The 20,731-nt window shown below is 38.3% G+C and overlaps 1 protein-coding gene across 2 annotated transcripts in view; it reads right to left on the bottom strand.

Moving 5' to 3' along the window:
* Positions 1–5,076: 5,076 nt before the first annotated feature.
* Positions 5,077–20,731, bottom strand: part of nab1b (NGFI-A binding protein 1b (EGR1 binding protein 1)) — a 50,137-nt gene continuing 34,482 nt past the window's right edge. For both annotated transcript variants that reach the window (XM_089133066.1, XM_039669899.2), the window contains exons 5-8: positions 20,293–20,412; positions 18,458–18,626; positions 12,189–12,329; positions 5,077–8,333 (exon numbers count right to left, since the gene is read on the bottom strand). In XM_089133066.1, the coding sequence (XP_088989192.1) occupies positions 8,254–8,333; positions 12,189–12,329; positions 18,458–18,626; positions 20,293–20,412 (510 nt within the window). In that variant the 3' untranslated portion in view covers positions 5,077–8,253. The remainder of the gene's footprint in view (positions 8,334–12,188; positions 12,330–18,457; positions 18,627–20,292; positions 20,413–20,731) is intronic.

The raw sequence follows: 20,731 nt of genomic DNA, 5'->3' as shown, positions 1-20,731 counted from the left end.
GATGATTATTAAATTCGTAGTTTTCACAAATTAAATTTCTGTGTATAAATAATATAATATAATAAACAAATAAATAAAAACAGATGAAAAAACTTGAAATGTGAAATATGTTTTGGTGTACTAAATGAATTGAAAAAGCTGGTTTCTAAAACACCCAATGCCTCAACTTGAACACATCATCAGTGATGAACCCTAGGTCTTTCCAGTCTTAGATCATCAGACACCCTCTCCTGGGTGACCCATCTGGGGGTGATCATTCCCCTCTTGATCCACAGCCACATTAAAACTTCTATGATGTTCTTGGTGACTCTTATTTCCTGCAACCCTCGAATACCAAGAAGCAAACCCCCTGCAGCCCACCTCAATGAACTCGCAGTGGGCCCTCCACCCATGCCTTCTACATTCCTCTGCCAGTTCGAGATACTTGGCCTTCTAGCGCTGGCGGGCCTCCTTTATCTGGACTTCCCAAGGGACAGCAAGTTCCAACATGACCACTTGAAACTGAGTGTCCTGAGTGTCATCCTTGCAATGTTTTCTGGATAATTTCAGCTGCTTCTCCAGGCCAACCTTCAGCTGCCAATCACGAGCAAAGGCTCCAGCTGAGGTTTCTCTCCCACCCTGACAAAGGTGATGTTGTGCCTTATTGGGAGATGGTGTTTGATTGCGATACAGATGGTGTCAGCTACTGCCTTCAGAACCTGGTCATGGTGCCACCTGTGCCAGGCACAGAGGTCATGCTGGGGTATTAGCTAAACCCCAGCAATGCAGGTTGGCTGGGATTGGAAGCAAACTGTACACTGAATGGATCAGAAACTTGAGTCCAGCTGGTCCTGTCTTCCAAAGTTCTGCCAAGGTGAACTTATGTGCAATTGTATGGTCCCAATTAGTCCAAGCTCCCTGCTTGCATTAGCTATTGTTACTACTGTTAGCTACTCCGGCATTCGCGTTCCTCTTCCACTTCTGCACGGACCTCTCCTTGGATCAGCTGACGTCTCTTTCCCCCGGGCTTTGTCGTAGCATAGTCATGTGTAGTTACCAATCCCGGCTCGTCCAGCTGCCGCAGAGGCTACCAACATGCCGTGTCTCAGCCTGGCTTCTGCCTGCTCAACTGCCTCCTGCGCCTGCCTCTTCTTCCCAATTCTGACTGTGGTGCCTGCAGGGGAGAGTGGTGTTGGTTGAAAGGAAGCTGCCGCTTGCTGGTGTGCCCATAAAGGGCAAAACTGGTCAGGCTGTTTGGTAGACACAGCCACCTGCGAAGGAACTGGCTGACGTTCTGCTTGAAGTCCTCTACCAGCCGTGGCCAGAAAAGTCTTGGCAGTATAGCATGCTGATAAATCCATGCCTTGAATTTGGCTTGAAACCTATTCTCACCCATGTAATGAGCCTTTCCAGCCATGTAGGAATTCCTCAGGAGATATGCTGTCAGACGGTTAGCAAGATCTCAAAAAATGACTTTGCCTTCCTTCCAAACTGAGCAGAGAGAGTGTCCCAACCTCCTCCTCCGGTCTCTAGACATCTTCTGCATGTCTCCACTGCTCACCCTCCCCCTTTGCCATACTACCCTGATGAGTCTCCACAGCCACTCCAGGAGTCTCGGGCAATGCTTATACACTTTGTATGCCACTCCACTTGGCTCTGGAGCTGAGCTAGTCCATGCTGTTCTGACTGTATCCCTGAATTCTGGCAGGGTGGGCTTCTTGATGTCAAGTCTGTAATTAACTCTTTGCAGTTGGCCAGGTCTTCCTCCCTCCTACTATTGCTGTACTGTGTGTCACTGAGATGTTCTTCTTCCAGGAATTCAAGGGTTCCAGTCTGCTTCAGCCCGAAGTGCTCTTTTGTGAATCCAAAGTGATTTGCAATATAGGCAGTACTCTTGGGGTCCCTTCTCCTGTGCCACTCAGTGTGTCAGAGCGAGATGAGCTTCTGTCTTAGGATGTCTCACAGCTCTGTAAGGGCTTGTCTGTCCTCCTCTCCCGCTTTCCTTTATGTGTTTTAGAGCAGTGGTTCTCAACTCCAGTCCTCGGGACCTACTGCTCTGCACATTTTGTGTCTCACTTATCTGACACACTCAGTTCAGTTCATATAGTCTGTCCTAACCATGGTCCTAAAGAGCTGAGGATCTGAATCAGGTTAGTTAAATAAGGGAGACATACAGAATATGCAGAGCAGTGGGTCCCGAGGACTGGAGTTGAGAACCACTGTTTTAGAGTCTTCAGCTCTTTCCTGAGCTGGTTGATCTTGACCTTGTGGCGATTCGGCCTAGCTGCGTTGTCAATAGCTTTTGATTTTTTGATGCCTGATGATCAGGGTGAACATAAACCGGGGTCGCGGATTCACTTACTCCCTTGTTGATGCTTCGAGGGCAGCATCAATGTCCTCATCAAACTGGCTCAACTCAGCCTCTTTGTTTGTGGCAGGCCACAAGACCCAGATATGTTAGATCATCTGCATGTGGAGCTTGGAGGTTCTGGACACTATGGGCTGACTCCGGGCCCTGCTCCCCCTACGCTCCACTTCCCAGACAGCAAACTGACATTGAAACCAACGTGGAAACAACGTCTCTCATGACATTGAAACAACGTTGATTTGCTCATCGAATTAACGTTGAACCAACGTTAGACGCGGCATTCTTCAAAGCTAAATGAAATCGAAAATTGGTTTGCTTTCATAACGTTGAAACAACGCGTTGATTTCAAGTTGATTTTCCGTTAGTTTTGAAAGAATGACGCATCTGACGTTGGTTCAACGTTAATTCGATGAGCAAAACAATGTCAGATCAACGTTGTTTCGATGTCATATTTCCACGTTGATTCAATGTCAGTTTGCTATCTGGGTTTCTTCCTCTTATGTAGCCCATCCTGGTCTGGCGGATCCTCAAACCTCTCAGGTTCTTGCAATGTTTTCCGAAAAATGTGATAATTTGTTGCCCTTATTAAGAACAGGAAAATCCATCCATCTGGGGTGCCCTCCCCACCCCCCACCCTCCTTAGGCACCCCTGGGAGTGCTCTCTGTAGCTAGTGTGGGTGCTCCCTTGATTTTTATTTGAAAAAAATAAATCAACATGCCAGACTCAAGGAGAGAGAGAAAGAGAGAGAGAGAGAGAGAGAGAGAGAGAGAGAGAGAGAGAGAGAGAGAGAGAGAGAGAGAGAGAGAGAGAGAGAGAAATAAAAGAAACAGACAATGCAAAATAATAATACTAATGTTTTCTCATAGGTAATGTGTGTGTGTCTCCAAATATGATATAAAATCAAAATCCTTAATTAATAAAAAGGAAAGTCCATATTTCCAACATGCACTAGGGGGCACTATAAGTTGCCCTTTGAAGGGTTTGCTTTGATTCCCATGAAAGAAAACACATTCCAGCTGTTTGCGTTAGGCTACACTTTTTGATAATTTAACGCTATTCAGGCTCCAGCTCTAATATTTCTGTGGGGACACAGTATATAGACAGGAACTGCCTTTGCAGATTCATTAGTGTGCACACATTAAATGACTGTTTATTTTATATAGCCTACCAGGGCAAAATGTTTATTTTTTCTATCCAATCGTTCACAATGACTTGAATAAGCCTACGCCTTATCAGGCGAGGCGCCGTAGCCGGTCTGACATCCGCGCGGAGAGGCATCATTCCGGGCTTACTGTGGGCGGGCAGTGAGGTGGTTATCAGCGCTGAGTTTGGACGCATACAGAGACAGTGCGTACGCACAACAAAGGGTGGAAGCACAACAGTGAGTGTGTGTGAGTCATTCTGCAGTTTCAAAATGTGTTAATATGATGTAGATGCAAATGAATAGAGGTGAAAACGCATCGACCCACACGCTGCCCTCACTATCTATCTGAGCGCATGTCATCAGATAGGCCTAAACGACAACAGTTATAGTAAAATAACCGGTTATACATTTGATTTAGTCATTTGTACACTTTATTTTACTCTAAATATTAGGCCTACGTATTTTAGTTTATTTGTGTGTGTGTGTTTGCAAATAGTAGCCTACACCAAAAGTTTGGCTACAATTCGTTTTGGTATAGTGCCTATATGGATTTCTTAATACATAACGAAAATGTTTTTCTTTTTTTTAATGGAGGCGTTAGACCAAATAGTGAAAGAAAAATCCAAAACAGCTATTCATTAAATTGTTTTCGCTAACTGAAATAAAACAAACATTAGATGAAAAACTTAAACTTAAATAACTTAACTAAAATAAGTTACTAATGCTCTCAAATAAAATAAATCTTTTAAAATAAATCAGCTAAATGAATAAATGTACAATTATAAACTAAATCAATAATATAGCCTAAATAAAATCAGCTAAACGAATAAAAGTAAAATAAATAAATAAAATAAATCAGCCTAATGAATAAATGTAAATCTAAATAGAAATTGGAAAAAAAACAAAAATCTATAAAAAGGACAAAAGTACATAAACCTTACTAAAAGCTCAATTAAAATGATATCTGGCAATATAAATAAACAATCAAAACAACAAATTCAAAGAGCATCCTAGAAGTTAGTTGGAGAATTAATATAAGATGGTTTTGATTGATGTTTTTTGAAAATAAAATGAAGTCAAACTTGCATCTAGTGTCATAGTTTGATGATTTTACGGTTATTCTAAAATGTGGAGAATAGTCATAATAAATATTGGCTTTTTTTAGCCATTATAAAAAATGATGATGGCCAGTAATTACTTGCTACGCATATCGCAACTTTTTACTAACACAAAGTTCAAAGCACAAGTTTATGCAGACCACCGGTCCACAGCTGTGGTCAGAGATGTGCAATGATTCAGACTGAAACTGAGGTTAGATACGGTAATTTACTTTGCAGTAATCTTATTAAGCATCTGTTCAATGAGTCACAGGTCTCAGGAAATATTAATGAAAACATCCAAATGCAATACGATGAATAAATTCACAATTGTATTTATTTTTAATTATTAAAATGAATAATTCTGTCTGATTTTAAGGATATAACTTTATGTTAATCCACATGATGTGCAGCATAAAATCTGGGTCCTAAAACAAAGCATGAGAAACACTTCAAAAGTATTTAGAAAATGAAAAGTACTTCACAGTCAGATGTCAAAAAAATAGAGTTTAATGTTCATGTGCTGTATAACAAATTAAATATATTAGTGTTTACAAAACAATATGTGCATGACTACCGTATGCATATCCTAAAGTACTCTCTACTCAAAAGTGATGAGAACAAGTTCTACTGACAACACAGTTTCATCCCACAGTCCAAGATGCATAAGTCTATTATACAAAGCAAGTACAAAGATTAGAGAAAGATTGATCATTTCTGTGAGTGGTTTAAAGACGGTAACAAGCAAGGAACAAAGGTAGGCGTCTAGATATGTCTTGCTATCTAGGTCATTGGTAACGATGTAATCAGTGAGGTCCAATCAGATTTTTTCCAAAGCAAATTTTGTTCCAGTGCTCTTAGAGAGCTTGATATTGCCAAGGCTTTAAGTCTCAGATTTTCATACAACTTCCCAAATCTCATTTTCCATTCCACCTAAAACGAACACCCAAAATAAACTACCACGTGCGAAGAATTGTGACGTGGAATGCTCTTAAACAAGGCAAAATGAGGATAAATATTCACATAACACTTGTCTTTATCACACAGGACGTCTCCTAACCCACCGACTTTCAAAAATGGCACTTAAATTAAGATTTTGCATACTCGAGATCTCATAAGTCTCCGAAAGTAACCCTAAAAAAATAAAAGCACACACAATATTTCCACATATTCCCTTAAAATACTGAAGTGTATGATCAGGACGTTAAAAATCGGTCTCTTTGCACCGACAGAGAGGTATTTGTCATCGACACAAATACAGATTACATAACAGCTTGACCGGTGTATTACAGACATGTAGTTGCGGAAAACCTGATTATCTTGTGCCTACTTCACCTCACGTGATACCCTAGATCTACATAAAAGTGCGACTCGAAGCCGAACCGATGATTTCACAGGTACAAGTCCTACAAAAACACGTATCACCATTGAGAAACACGAGAAATGTTGCGCGGTAGGATGCAAATTCGAGAATCAAACACTAGTGCATATCAGTTTCACATACATCTGCACGTTAGCTGAATCTAAGACTGTCTACACTACGAAACAGAGTACAAATACTGTACAGTGAATGTCCTCTGAGGTTGGGACACCTAGACACGTTCACTGAGTTAAGTGACAACAGCTACCCGGTATTGCTCTACGACTAAATATTCAGAAATACAAATACATTACGTGATTATGATAAAGACTGGAATTGTGCAGCATTGACGCCCTGTTTTCAAGTCCCAGTCAGTTGTGAATGTTTTTCAACTATTTACATGACGTTCAAGAGGGGAGACGTGCTTGTCTATGTTAGAATTTTGTCGGCATGTATAGAGTACGATGAAATATATTATATTGTGCTTAATATCGGAATAAATCAGGCATTACTATTCGTTCAAGAAAGACAAACGGCTGGCTCCGAGATTTCAGTGTTTAAATAGCAATGTGTACCTCAGTTTTCCTGTGTTACGCAAGTAAATTCAACCGTAGCACCATAGTTGAGACTTTTAAACTCAGATTCGCTAGCATTGTCAACTCCCTTAAAGACCCCATGAGATCAAAATTAGAGTTTTCATACGTATTAGCTCTGAGGTCATCGTATGCTAGTGTACTGATGAACGCTGACAAAATTCAATTTAACGCATTAAAAAGGCGCTTCTCCTCTGGGATAAACATCCAAAAACATTGATTAGGACTGCACGATATTAGAAAAAAACAATATTTCAATATTAAATTGAAAATCACAATTTTTAATATAATTAAAAAAATGGAAATTTACAAGTGTAAAAATATTTAGATCTTAATTTCTTAATTTTTTTTTACGTTAAGACTTTTATTTTGGCAGTTTGCTGCCAAATTAGTATTTAACGAGGCTCGTTTTACACTGCGGACTATTGCATTGTCATATTACAATATCAACTTTATTTCGATATATCGTCAGAGAATGTCTACTTGAAGAGAATTGGCACTGGCTGGTTACTTCCGTTTTCTGGACTGGCTGCAGTAACACGTCTCTGTCCATGCGGGGGCGCTCGTGGTCGAGTGCAGAATGAATGGGAGTCTATGGGGTTTCACTCCCAGAAATCCACTTTTCTCAGGATGTAATTTTTTGTCAAGTAAGTTGAAAGTTGCATTCAAAAGGGAGGGCTAAGATAATAAACTCAGCTGAAAATTGCTTGCGTGTTCCGGCCAACAACGGCCTAACCTGTAAGAAATCGAAAGGACATAAGTACTCGTTCATTCGACTTTTGGCCTATAATCTATATTGAACTTGCGGAATCAACAATAAAATCTATGTTGATTCAACGACAAGCAGGAGAAAGAGACACATTTAGCCGTTTCGCTCCATAGACTCCCATTCATTCTGCACTCGCTCGTGATCACCTCCAGTGGAATTCTAATGGAACTGCAACCAAGATGATACACAACGGGGCTAATAGGAAGTGCCAAGGCTCTCCGTTAGACGGGCTCTGATATCGTGCAGCCCTAATTTCGATTGGTCAGAGCTTTCTCCAATCAAATGCTCTCTAGAATGATATCATAACTCCAGCTTATAATACCACTTGTTGTCGACTAGCAAATCACGGTTCAAAGCCTACTTGATATTTAAAAAAAGGAATGAACCCTTTGATGTGTCCTACCAACTTCCTGTTATAATAGGAAATAGTCAATACAGGAATTGAAAGCGAATGCACGGGGTCTTTAAAGAGAAACGCAATCCAGGAGGCTCACTTAAATAGGCGACAACAACAGCTGCGTATTGACAACTTTAAAAACACGGCGTCCCTCCGTTTCAGTGAAATTATACATGCATTCATATATACATACATACAACACATACTGTATTTAAATAACATTTAACCATTTTCAAACAGACATTTTCTATGTATGTACAAATAGCGGACTTGGTGCGCACCGATAGGATAGCAATTACAGGTGATTAGAGCTAGTGAGAATTGAACGAGTACAGTCAGTGACAGCACAAACAGTGTGAATCTACTCAAGAGAATGGAAATAAGGACTCTAGGTGCTTTGGCAAAACCAAAAATGACGAGAAACTAAAATAAATTCTATTTTTGAGGCAACGTCGGTTGTTAAGGCTCTACTGTAGTTGTGCTTGTTTAGTATTCACTGACAGACGACGTGTATTGTAGGTTTGGAACGAAAGCATTCAGGGCTGCTATCTGGAATCCTCTGGCTCTGATTTGATGGTCTTCTTCTCAGAGAGGTTGAGGGCACGTGAAGATGCGTCTCCGTTTTCTGGAAAAATCAAGAGAAACGTTCTGGATTACCTGAAAATTCATGATGCATAAATTGCTCGCAAGGTTCCTCATTTGCTAGTCACTTTGGATAAAAGTGTCTGCTAAATGAATTAAAGCATATATTAGCTTAGACAAATATAATATGGATCATTCCTGTTATCATATGAGATGATATTGGATAAAATGACACCATTTTAAAGATCACATCATATTAGTTAGCTTTTCACAATTAACATAGGACATAAAAACTGAAATTAAATAATATTAACAATTTGGTTTGATATTTTTGCTATGTCCCCATGTGCTTCCAAAATGGAAAAAACAATTTATTAAAAATAAAATAAATTATTAAGATAATAACAATAATAATTTTATTATATATTTTTACCATGTCCCGAAGTGCTTCTAGAATTTGAAAAACTGTCAATTTAGTGCTTTTAAAATGTAAAAATGTATTATGAAAATAAAATAATAATATTGCGGGTGTTTCTTCACATTTGACTTTCTCTAATCGAAATGTCTCTAATCGAAATGTTTTAAATGAATGACATTACAAAATTAAAAAACAAAAAAACTTTCTCCTCGAGTACTTTTGCTCTTTATTTCCATCTTATGTTCAATTTAGTTCATTTTCTAGTCACTTTGTAAATATTCAAATTATAATGAACAGTTGAAAGGGATAGTTCACCCAAAAATGAAAATTCTGTCAGTAATTACTCACCCTCATTTCAGTAAGTAATTACTCAGTAAGTAATTGTCAGTAATTACTCACCCTCAATTACCCACACTGTAAGACTTTTGTTCATCTTAGGAACACAAATTAAGACATTTTTTATGGAGTCTCACTCCTCCATAGGCTTCTAGGTAATTTCATTCTGCCGGCCCAGAAAAGTTAGTAAAAACATTGTTAAAATAGTTCAAGTGACTACAGTGGCTAAAACTTAAGTTTCAAGCGACGAGAATACGTTTTGTGTGAAAAAAAAAAACACACAAAAATAATGACTTTATTCAACTATTAATTTTCTTCCGAGTGGGCCTCTGAGTGAGTTCACGAGAGCGCCACGACCAGTGTTGGGAAAGATCAATTTCAATTTCAAGAACAATTTCAAAAATTTAAATTTCGAAAATTTCAAGAACAATTTCATAGTTCAAAAAATGAACTAGTTCATTTATAGTTCTTTTTTTCCATATGTTGCGAGCTTTTTCTTTTATTAGGCTATTATTGCCACAGCCCATATACAACCACAGACAACAATTATTTTATCGACGGGCAAAGTTTGCACAGAAATGTAAGATTTTTCCCCATCCTCACCGACCTCGTCATAAAATCCGTTTAAATGATTATACGCCTCCTCGCTCATTGCTTTGTCGATGGCGGCCGCGGTGCGATACTGGTTGCTGGTGTTGCCAGATTGGGTGTTTTTTTTTTTTTACATATTAAGGCCTATTTACGTGTGTTTTAGCCGGGTTTTCGCCTGGAAGGCTCTATAGAAATCTGGCACCCTATTGAATGAAGTTAAACTGAGAGAGTGTGCGTTCACAGACACCAGAATGAATGCGTTCACACACTGTAAAATTTTTTTCAAAATTTGTTATCACAATATTTTTTCTTGTTTCTGATGATTAAAGGTGCCATCTGTAATAATTGAGGTTAAAATATCCAAAAAATGAACTACACGCATCAAAAGAATAAGAAGAAATAAGGTCGATGATGTCATAAAAAAATGACAAGTTATAGTGCTGCCGAGATATTAACCTGAATTAGCATGCTAAATTACTAGCCCCGGCCCGGCAGGTGTCGTAATACCAGTTTGGGCCATGGGAGGCGGTATCGAGCGGGCAACATATACCACCATCCGAACTGAAATACTTAAAAGCCTTTAATCTTCTCAAAAAACGACAGTGCGTCTTATAATCCGGAGCGCCTTATATATGGATCAATTAGTTAACAATGCTCCGCGTTATTAAATTCGCCCGCGAATTCGCGCTCGTGTCCATCTTATGCCCGCTTTGTCACACGGCCAGTTCAACCTCGTATAAATCAGGTTATGTGTGTCTCCCGCTCACGAGCGCTCACTCTTACAGACACACTGTCCCCGGCGCTGCTCGCGTGCCACAGAATGTTCATAAAGCGCTCCCCGTTCACAGTAACCGGGTCGTCTCATTCAAAACAGGCAGCCGTTGCTGTCAGCGAGCCGCCGCACATTGAATACTCATATCAGTCAGGCTGCGAATGTAATGGCAGCTCTGAATGGCGCTAGCTTGGTCAACATCAGCGAATGCTGAGCTCTCTGTCAAATTAATTCAAATTAACAATAAAAATGTAATGAACAAAACGAATACCGTAAAACTACAAATAATAGCCTGGGCTTTTATTTTCCCATATTGTCGAAATGCACCGGCTTATATTTTATACAGTCGTCTATGAGACGGCCTTTATAATTTAGTGTTGAGATGTTTTTCATTGAGTCTCTAATCTCTAAAAATCTCCAAATGCTCCACATGAAACTGCGGTCTTCCAACCTTTTACTATCGTGTCAAATGATTTGATTAATATGCACTAGGGAGAGAGAGCAAAACAGCGCTCGCTCGTGTTGTTTGAAGACGTGAGAGTGCACGCGAGCGCGGCCTCGGCACAACTCACTTTGTGGAGGTATACTGCCCCCATCTGGTATGGAATATGGAGTATGATTTGATTTTTTATGGTAGATGGCACCTTTAAATCAATCTCCATTGTATTAACTCATTTTTTCCAGTTCAATCAACTTAAAATTAAGGCAACCAGGTTACTTAATTTTTTAAGTTAAACCAACAATATTTTTTTTACAGTGCAGTAACGTTCATCAGGCATTAATACAGTACGTTCAGTTCACGTTCGCACAAACGCGTTCATTGTTCATTGAACGCATTTGGCCGCGTTAAACACGTTCAAGCACAACGCATGCGCGAGAACTGAGATGATGACGGGTCTCGATGTAGTGTTTAAAATGGTTCTAAAGTGTGCATTTCCTGAATGTCCGAATCGCGAGAAACCAACGAGAAAACATAAAAGTGCCTTACCAATGCCACAAAATGAATGGCTTACCTTTCACACTTTGCCATGAAATGATCGTGATTCTCAGTTCTCGCGCATGCGTCGTGGCGCTCTCGTGAACTCACTCAGAGGCCCACTCGGAAGAAAATTAATAGTTGAATAAAGTCGCTATTTTTGTGTGTTTTTTTCTGCACAAAAAGTATTCTCGTCGCTTGATAAACTTAAGTTTTAGCCACTGTAGTCACTTGAACTATTTCAATGATGTTTTTACTAACTTTTTTTTGGGCCGGCAGAATGAAATTACCTAGAAGGAGTGAGACAGCTCTCAGATTTCATCAAAAATATCTTAATTACAGGGTCTTACATGGTTGGAACAGCATGAGAGTAATTACTGACAGAATTTTAATTTTTGGGTGAACTATCCCTTTAAGTGTTACATCCTGATCACTGCATATTTCTGAAAGTCTGATGACCCTTTTATAGAAATTGTTCCTTATATTATAATTATAACTATAGCATATTCATATTTTAACAGTTACAGGTACAGCAGGAATGACCCAGGTAAGTCAGCCATGGAGTGCAAAAGTCCTAAGCGTGCAGGATAATGTTGTGCAATAAAAGCATGTACTGGAAGACAGAGTGAGTGTGGCTCTGTTTCAAACTGAGATTGCCTCCTCTGTGAAGGATGCATATGATGCTGACTTGACGCTTCTCAGGTGTCTTAGTCTTCATATGGCCTACAGTCGCATGCGTACGATGCCTCAAAATTGCCTATGTAAGCAGTTCATTAGGACTCTTCTCTATGCATTCAACACACACCTGTGGCGGCTGACATCTTGCTCTCTGCATTAGCGTGATGATGCCTCTTCAACTCGTTCGCCAGCTGCTTTCCGAGAGGCGTGTCTCCGTCTGATGCGCTCGGCCTCAGGTTGGTCACCCTTAGATTCAACGGTCTCTCTCCTGCAGAGACACAATAAAACAAACCATTCATTTTAACTCATGTTCACATCGCAACTGTATTCATGATCGGCGTTTAACAAAACGCAAGGCTGCATCATTATGTCAATTACCAAGTCCAAGCTAATGCTATGAGACAAGCATTCCGCCTACCAGAAACACTCAGCACAATACTCTCTCTCACGCCTGCGACTGAGCTTCATTTGATACAAATGCACCTTTTCTTCGACTACAGCCTGCCAACGCACACTCCGCAATAGCCCGAGGACAGCGACTGCGGCTTGAAGCGCGTTGATAGCGAGTTCCTTCGACACAGCACATTAACCTCCTCTGTCCCCGGCTGGATGATCTCATTTGTGTCTACTGACAGCATCATGACTAATGTCTGTCGTTTTTAACTTAAAGCTGCAGGTAATTAAAGGGCATTGTGTTAATTTGAACATTGAGGGGACACATCTCTTCCACCCACTCCTCAGAATACCTCATTTTAAACCATAGAAGGTAACGACTGTGGATAACAGGTTTGGACTAAACTCAAGGTGAATTTGAATTGGCCATGTCCCACAGGAAATTGCGTTGGAAATTGAATTCGAATGACTGGATGAGGAAATTGAAACTTGCAAATTAAAGAAATTGAACAGGCAATAATAAATTCTAAAATAATAAATAAAGAGTTCTTCCACACTGGTCCACAAAGTCTGTCTGTATGCCTATTTATCTATCTTCCATCCAATCATCAACATATCTTCCATCCATCCATCCATATATCTTCCATCCAAGCATCCATCCATCCTTCATTAATCCTTCCATCCATCCATCGATCCATCCTTCATTAATCCATCCATCAATATATCTTCCATCCAAGCATCCATCCATCCATATATCTTCCATCTAAGCATCCATCCATCCTTCATTAATCCATCCATCCATCCACCCTTGATTAATCCATCATCCATATATCTTCCATCCAAGCATCCATCCATCCATATATCTTCCATCTAAGCATCCATCCATCCTTCATTAATCCATCCATCCATCCACCCTTGATTAATCCATCATCCATATATCTTCCATCCAAGCATCCATCCATCCATATATCTTCCATCTAAGCATCCATCCATCCTTCATTAATCCATCCATCCATCCACCCTTGATTAATCCATCATCCATATATCTTCCATCCAAGCATCCATCCATCCATATATCTTCCATCCAAGCATCCATCCATCCTTCATTAATCCTTCCATCCATCCATCGATCCATCCTTCATTAATCCATCCATCAATATATCTTCCATCCAAGCATCCATCCATCCATATATCTTCCATCCAAGCATTCATCCATCCTTCATTAATCCATCCATCCATCCATCCATCCTTGATTAATCCATCCATCCATATATCTTCGATCCAAGCATCCATCCACCCATCCATCCTTCATTAATCCATCCATCAATATATCTTCCATCCAAGCATCCATCCATCCTTCATTAATCCATCCATCCATCCACCCTTGATTAATCCATCATCCATATATCTTCCATCCAAGCATCCATCCATCCACATATCTTCCATCTAAGCATCCATCCATCCATATATCTTCCATCCAAGCATCCATCCATCCTTCATTAATCCATCCAGCCATCCTTGATTAATCCATCCATCCATATATCTTCCATCCAAACATCCATCCATCCATCCATATTCCATCTAAGCATCCATCCATCCATATATCTTCGATCCAAGCATCCATCCATCCATCCATATATCTTCCATCCAAGCATCCATCCATCCATATATCTTCCATCCAAGCATCCATTCATCCTTCATGAATCAATCCATCCATCCATCCATCCATCCATATATCTTCCATCCAAGCATCCATCCATCCTTCATTAATCCATCCATCCATCCATCCATCCATCCTTCATTAATCCATCCATCCATATACAGTATCTTCCATCCAAGCATCCATCCATTTTCCATCTAAGCATCCGTCCATCCATCCATCCATCCATACAGTATATCTTCGATCCAAGCATCCATCCATCCATCCATCCATCCATCCATCTTCCATCCATCCATCCATCCATCCATCCATCCATATATCTTCAATCCAATCTTCCATTAAACAAGAATTATAAATCGTAATATTTCACAATAGTATTGTTTACTGTACTTTCAATTAAATAAATACAGCATTGGTGAGCATAAGAGACTTCTTTCAGAAACATTTAAAAATCTTACGCACACAACAGCACCGATTCATTTCAGTAAAGCCCTACCTGGGGAGAGTCGAGGCTAAGGAAGGACATACTGTATTTACGCCTCATCTAATTCTCACTTTCTACCTCTTTCTCTCTCACTCATTCTACTCTGCAGATCCCATACGCCCACTCTGGAGTTCAGAGAACACATGGGATATTAGGAAACTGAGAGGGATCATGTACTCAGAGAGTTCATGAAGGAGTTATTCTCAGAGATGGGGAGGGAGAGAGCTCTGTTGTGCTCAGCGCAATGTAAACAACAACAAATAATTATCCTAAATAATGAGAAGAGTGTCATATTAATGCAAAGGAGAAATGAAAATTATTTTCCAAGGAGTCTATGATAGCTAAAGAAAGCTATCCATTAGCATCCCCTGGTAAATTAAATGTTTTGCCCCCTCAGATTTTTGAGCCAAATGAATCTGAACGCAGCAAAAAAAAAAAAAAAAAAAAAGTAATAATATATAATAACATAATAATAATTACTGTATATATATATATATATATATATATATATATATATATATTAATTTATATTTTTTATTTATTTATTTTTCCTGGAAGCTGCATTCAGATCCATTTGCCTCAAAAATCTGAGGGGGCAAACATTTAATTTACCAGGGGATGCTAATGGAGCTTATATATATGTAAGCAATAAGGTACGAGGGGCTGTATTGTATCATGAATAAGTAACGGCTGAAGGGCGTTGTAAGGCACGACGCGAAGCTGAATAGATGCAGGATTTACAGGTCTAATAGGCTATTCTTAATATTCTGTAGTATCGGATATGATGACATTTCAGTAATTATAGTAAAATAGAGTGCATGATGATCCTGATATTTAATATACCTAAAACATTCAAAAATACATGTATGCATGTATGTGGATAAAATATATATTTATAAACATAGATATAAGTTTCGATACATATTATTTGTTATTATTCAATTAAATTATCCCTATAAAGCAGGGTGGCCAATATGAGTATCACCATTAAAAATCCATGGTGGTGGTTGCGTACTACTTTGCAATGCAAAAGCCCTTGTAAACATGCAAACATTTTGTACCTGTGCTGTGATGCAGATAATCAGTGCTCAGATTCTGTATATGTGCAGTAATTATCATCATGATCCAACACGAGGGTCAGACTGAACTCCAGAACGGGTGGCATTCTAAGGCACAAGATTAGCAGCAGAGCGCAGCGCTGTGTTCATATTTCCACCCAGCGTCCCCCTCCCCTCTCTGACACCCACCACCCCGCCTCCGCCTGCAGCTGCCAGATGAGCCCCAGAAATGAGAGTGCCAACAAGAAACGAGAAAAAAAGAGAGTCTGGAACAGGTGATGCAAGCTACTGAAGTATATGAGAAACAACAACTGAAACGCTTTACCGGTTTTCGATCCTGTCAAATGTGTACAAAAATAACGCGGATGGTCAATCAAGAGTAAAAGACAGTTTGTCTGCTTTTCTGATAACAAAAATAATAATAATAGCTGTTTTCGTGAAAATAAATTCCTTGGCTGTAAGTGTACACTTATAAGTGTAGAAGTTATTATTATTATTGTATATCTTTTCTGTCGTTACACTCTTTGCTTGAAATAAATAAATAAATAAGACTTCTACATTCTCTTCTTCAACCAGTTCTCAACTGGTTTCGCTTTAGGACTCAGACACTCAGGAGTTTTCAAACATTTTGATGCAAAGGACCTCCAAATATGATACAATTTAAAATTACATGAAGCTGTATTTTCATACAAGACACTTTATAAAAAAAAAAAAAGTAGGACATTGCAAAAGACAAGTAGTATAATTGTACTAAAAAGGATTCACTAAAATAACTGTCATTATTAGGGCTGTGAAACGATTAATCGCGATTAATTACATCCAAAATAAAATTTTGAAATATATGTGTGTCAACTATGTATAATTATTTTGTATATATAAATACACATACATACATGTATATATTTATGAAAAATGTGTTATTTATATATAAAATATTTATGTACAGTACAAATTATATATATATGAAGAGTTCAGATGCAAAAGCCTCTAAATGCCATTTGAAATTTTCTTCTTTAATGATGATTTTTATCAAACTTGTATATTTAAGTTCAGTAATTTCACTTAAATGGCAATGATAATTACCTATTAATTGTTATTTAAGTGATAAAAATCATCATTAAAGAAGGAAATTTCAAATGGCATTTAGAGGCTTTTGCATCTGAACTCTTCATATATATATATATATATATATATATATAGAGAGAGAGAGAGAGAGAGAGAGAGAGAGAGAGAGTATAAGCAAATATTTCTTAAATATATACATGTGTGTGTGTGTTTATATATATATATAAAATAATTATATGCAGTGCACCCACATATATTATGTAAACACAAACTTTTATTTTTGGAAGCGATTAATCACAATTAATCGTTTCAGAGCCCTAGTTATTATATAAATATTTTATAATAATAATATAATATTTTTATACTATAGAGAAATTATTATAATTATTATAAATACATTTGTTATAACATTACATTTTAATTGACAGCATGTGTGAGATTTTACACTAATCTTTTTTCTACACTAATTTATGCATTTCTTTTAAAATCTAGTGTTACTGATGCCAAGACATCTGACCATCTGTCTCTAGAAAAAAGAATGAAGTAGTAATACTATCAAATTTGGTAAATGTCAAAATAATAATAATAAATGTTAAACATATTCACTTTGACAGCCCTAAATATTTGAAAAAAAAAATCATAAAAATAAATCATGAGTACATGAACATCATTTGCAGGAAATAAATTCTTATTAACTCATGAAGTATCCTAACGCAATATTTTTACTCTAATAGCTTCCTACACATATATGAACTGTGATCATGCAATAATTAAATCAATAGATTAATAGGGTAGAGGCTAATTTATATCAGCCTCTCCTGAACCACGGATTGATTGCAAAGTTAAACCATCATAGAAACAGTTTTACTGCTGCTGTTACGTTAAAGTTATAATGTTAACGTTACATCGCGATGCTGAGCTCCAGTGAAATGATAGAAAAGACAGATGCATTATCTATGTTTGTCAATTCACCTCATTTGCACCGCAGAACTTCTAGACGTGCCTAAACGTGTCTTTACATTAAATGAACATTGAAATCCCTCGCGCCAGAGGTTCAAGAGTGAGTGACTAATCAAAAAACCTTTGCTTTAGTCTCAGTTGAGTCAAACACCGTGTGTATAACTTCGGCCATTCTCAGTGACTGGGACACTAGCTCTGCTTGTCATCATAGAAACAGAAAATCAGATTGTGATGTTTATTCTGAATAGCTATGCTGCCTTCCTTTCTACAAGCAACCGTCTCGCAAGTGTTGATAGGCTATTATCCGTGAGGTGTAACCAATCAGATAGCGCCGTGTCTGCAAGTATATGAGAGTCAGCCGAAGTAGCGCATTTAAAAATAAAATTAACTTTAATCAAAGCACAGATCCGTGATAAGTTTTCTGATCCGTCTCACCACTAGTGTAGGATCACTGATCACTTTGATGGGGGGGATAAATTTATCCCCACCGGGGATAAAAATAATTAAGCAGAGGCAGGGATACATTGAACAGAAAGGGGGAAATCCCACGCATCCCCCCCGGCAAATCGCACCCATATATATATATATAAAAACTGAACCCCCCTAGTTTGACCCCAGTTTAAAAGCCCCTGATTTTGCCGACAAGGCAAATAAAATAAAATTAGTTCTAAAAGGACTGTCCTTGCAATAAATGGGCAGCAAGTTACTTGGGATAAAAAGCATCCACTATGAGACAAATAACCCATTATCACTCATTTCATAAAGCCCAAGCTCACCTTGCTGGTCAGCGTTTTTGTCAGCTGAGAGGCCATTGCTGTTCTGCCGGTCTGAGCTGTGTTTGTAGGGGCCCGGTGGAACCCTCCACTCCAGAGCCTGCAGTCTGTCCTGCGCCGCGGCATCATGCAGTATCTCCATCTGCTTGGCCAACAGACGCTCCAGCTGAACCTATAATATGCACAGACAGCAGGGAGTCAGACAGCCGGATGTGTACAGCATCGTACGTACAGTGTGTGACACAAATGATTTCCAATATTCATCATTCACAAACAAACCGCAACCGTAGTGATACAAAACAAAACTAACCATAAACAAACTACAGTCCAAATACCCAATGATAATTTGAACGAATGCTCCTCAATCACATTTGCATTGCACATGAAACGGGGTTTAACTTCTATAAATATTTCGTTGGGTTTATATTAATGTTTCAGCTCTCTGATTATTATTATTAAAAGCTGGATTGGTTCCAATAGCACCCCACCTACATGCGCGATAGCATGCTACCTAAAGAGGCAAGCAAAACAGACTTTTACAGCTTGTTTTTCTTTTACACAGGAAGATGCTATTCAGAGTTACAAATGACACGTTTCCACTTCAAAACAATGCATTGTGTCAATCTATCTATTGAAAAACAGAACAATTAAAGAGAAATGATGGCACAAGTTATGTTTTCAATGCTCAGAGGTTGCTCTTATAGCTCAAAAGATATTAGAGCAATGTATCAACTGTATCAATTGTAGACAACAGGAAAAATATGTGAAAGCGAACAATTCTAGCTAGTGTAAGCATTGTTGTATGCAAAAGTGAGTAAAAATGCAAAAATAATGCATTAGTAATAATTAGAAGAAATATATCTGTTTTACGGTTTTTTATATTTGTATTGTTCATTGTAATCTTTTATTGTTGTTCATTTTAGGTAGACAATTTTAAGATCTGTCCATGGACAACAGATGAAAAATAGCCTTTTGGCTAATTCTGGTGCATTTACAGTAATGTCAATTAATGTACATTGTCCCTGTCAAATAACTAACTAAAAATAAAAATAAATGCTAAAGTATGCAGTGCATTCCTAGCATTAAAACTAGGGGTGCTATAGTAACTCTCTGCTTTTACAATCATTATTCTGTCTAAGGTCAAGTACTGTCATGGTGCAGCAAAAGTTTGAAGTCATAAATATCTTTGCACACTGAAATAAAATGTTTTGGCCTTATAGAGCTATAGACAGGTAAGCTCACATGATTTTATCTTCCAATAATATTGGACATTAGATAAATAGATAGATAGATAGATAGATAGATAGATAGATAGATAGATAGATAGATAGATAGATAGATAGATAGATAGATAGATAGATAGATAGATAGATAGATAGATAGATAGATAGATAGATAGATAGATAGATAGATAGATAGATAGATAGATAGATAGATAGATAGATAGATATTTTATCACAACAGAAATACGGAGGTTACAAATTTGCTTATAATATAATTTTCTTTCTTATATAGAACAACAATCAGAAAAAAGCACTGAGTGTAACAGTACTTGCTAATAGAAGTCTTTTTCATCAGTTAGAACAGTCCATTCACTTCCTTTAAGTTTAAAATATCCAACCAATGATAGTTCATATATTAGACCAGTTGACCATAAGTAGGTCATGGTCAGGAAGACGAGGGAAGCTCTTGCAGCTTTTGACCCGAAAACCTGCATGATAGGATCCCAGAGCGAGAAGTGTGGTGGTAGACAGACATGAAGACGGAGTCAGTGAGGCGCCTGAGAGCATTCCTCTCCCACACAAAAATAAATACACTGTCATAATGCAGTCAGTCACCTGGATATTCCGCCCAACCGTCTCCTCTCCTTTAGATCTGGCGTGGGCTAGCTGCTCCTTAAGGGTCTCCTGACGCATGTGAATAGCCTGCAGCGCCTCCTGGAGGTCAAAACAGCCCTCCTGCAGATCAATACACATTTGATTGATATTTCCTTTTGATCAAAGTTTCAAAGTCAGTCAACTTAAAAAAGAAGCGCATAATTTCTGCAAAATAATGATTTTTAAACCGGTTTTGCATTCCATCCGGGCCCTGTTTTTGGTAAACCAACAATCCTGCCAAAACATATGCTATTGGATGAGCCTAATGTGTCTTAAAGGGATAGTTCACCTAAAAATGAAAATTGTGTCATTAAAGGAGTAGTTCACTTTTAAAAAAAACTTTTGCTGATAATTTACTCACCCCAATGTCATCCAAGATGTCCATGTCATTCTTTCTTCT

The sequence above is a fragment of the Pimephales promelas genome, chromosome 7 (assembly GCF_988280905.1).
Source record: "Pimephales promelas chromosome 7, fPimPro1.hap1.1, whole genome shotgun sequence".
Taxonomy (NCBI): Eukaryota; Metazoa; Chordata; class Actinopteri; order Cypriniformes; family Leuciscidae; genus Pimephales; species Pimephales promelas.
The sequence above is the reverse complement of the archived record's forward strand: the minus strand, read 5'-3'. Positions and strand labels throughout refer to the sequence as shown.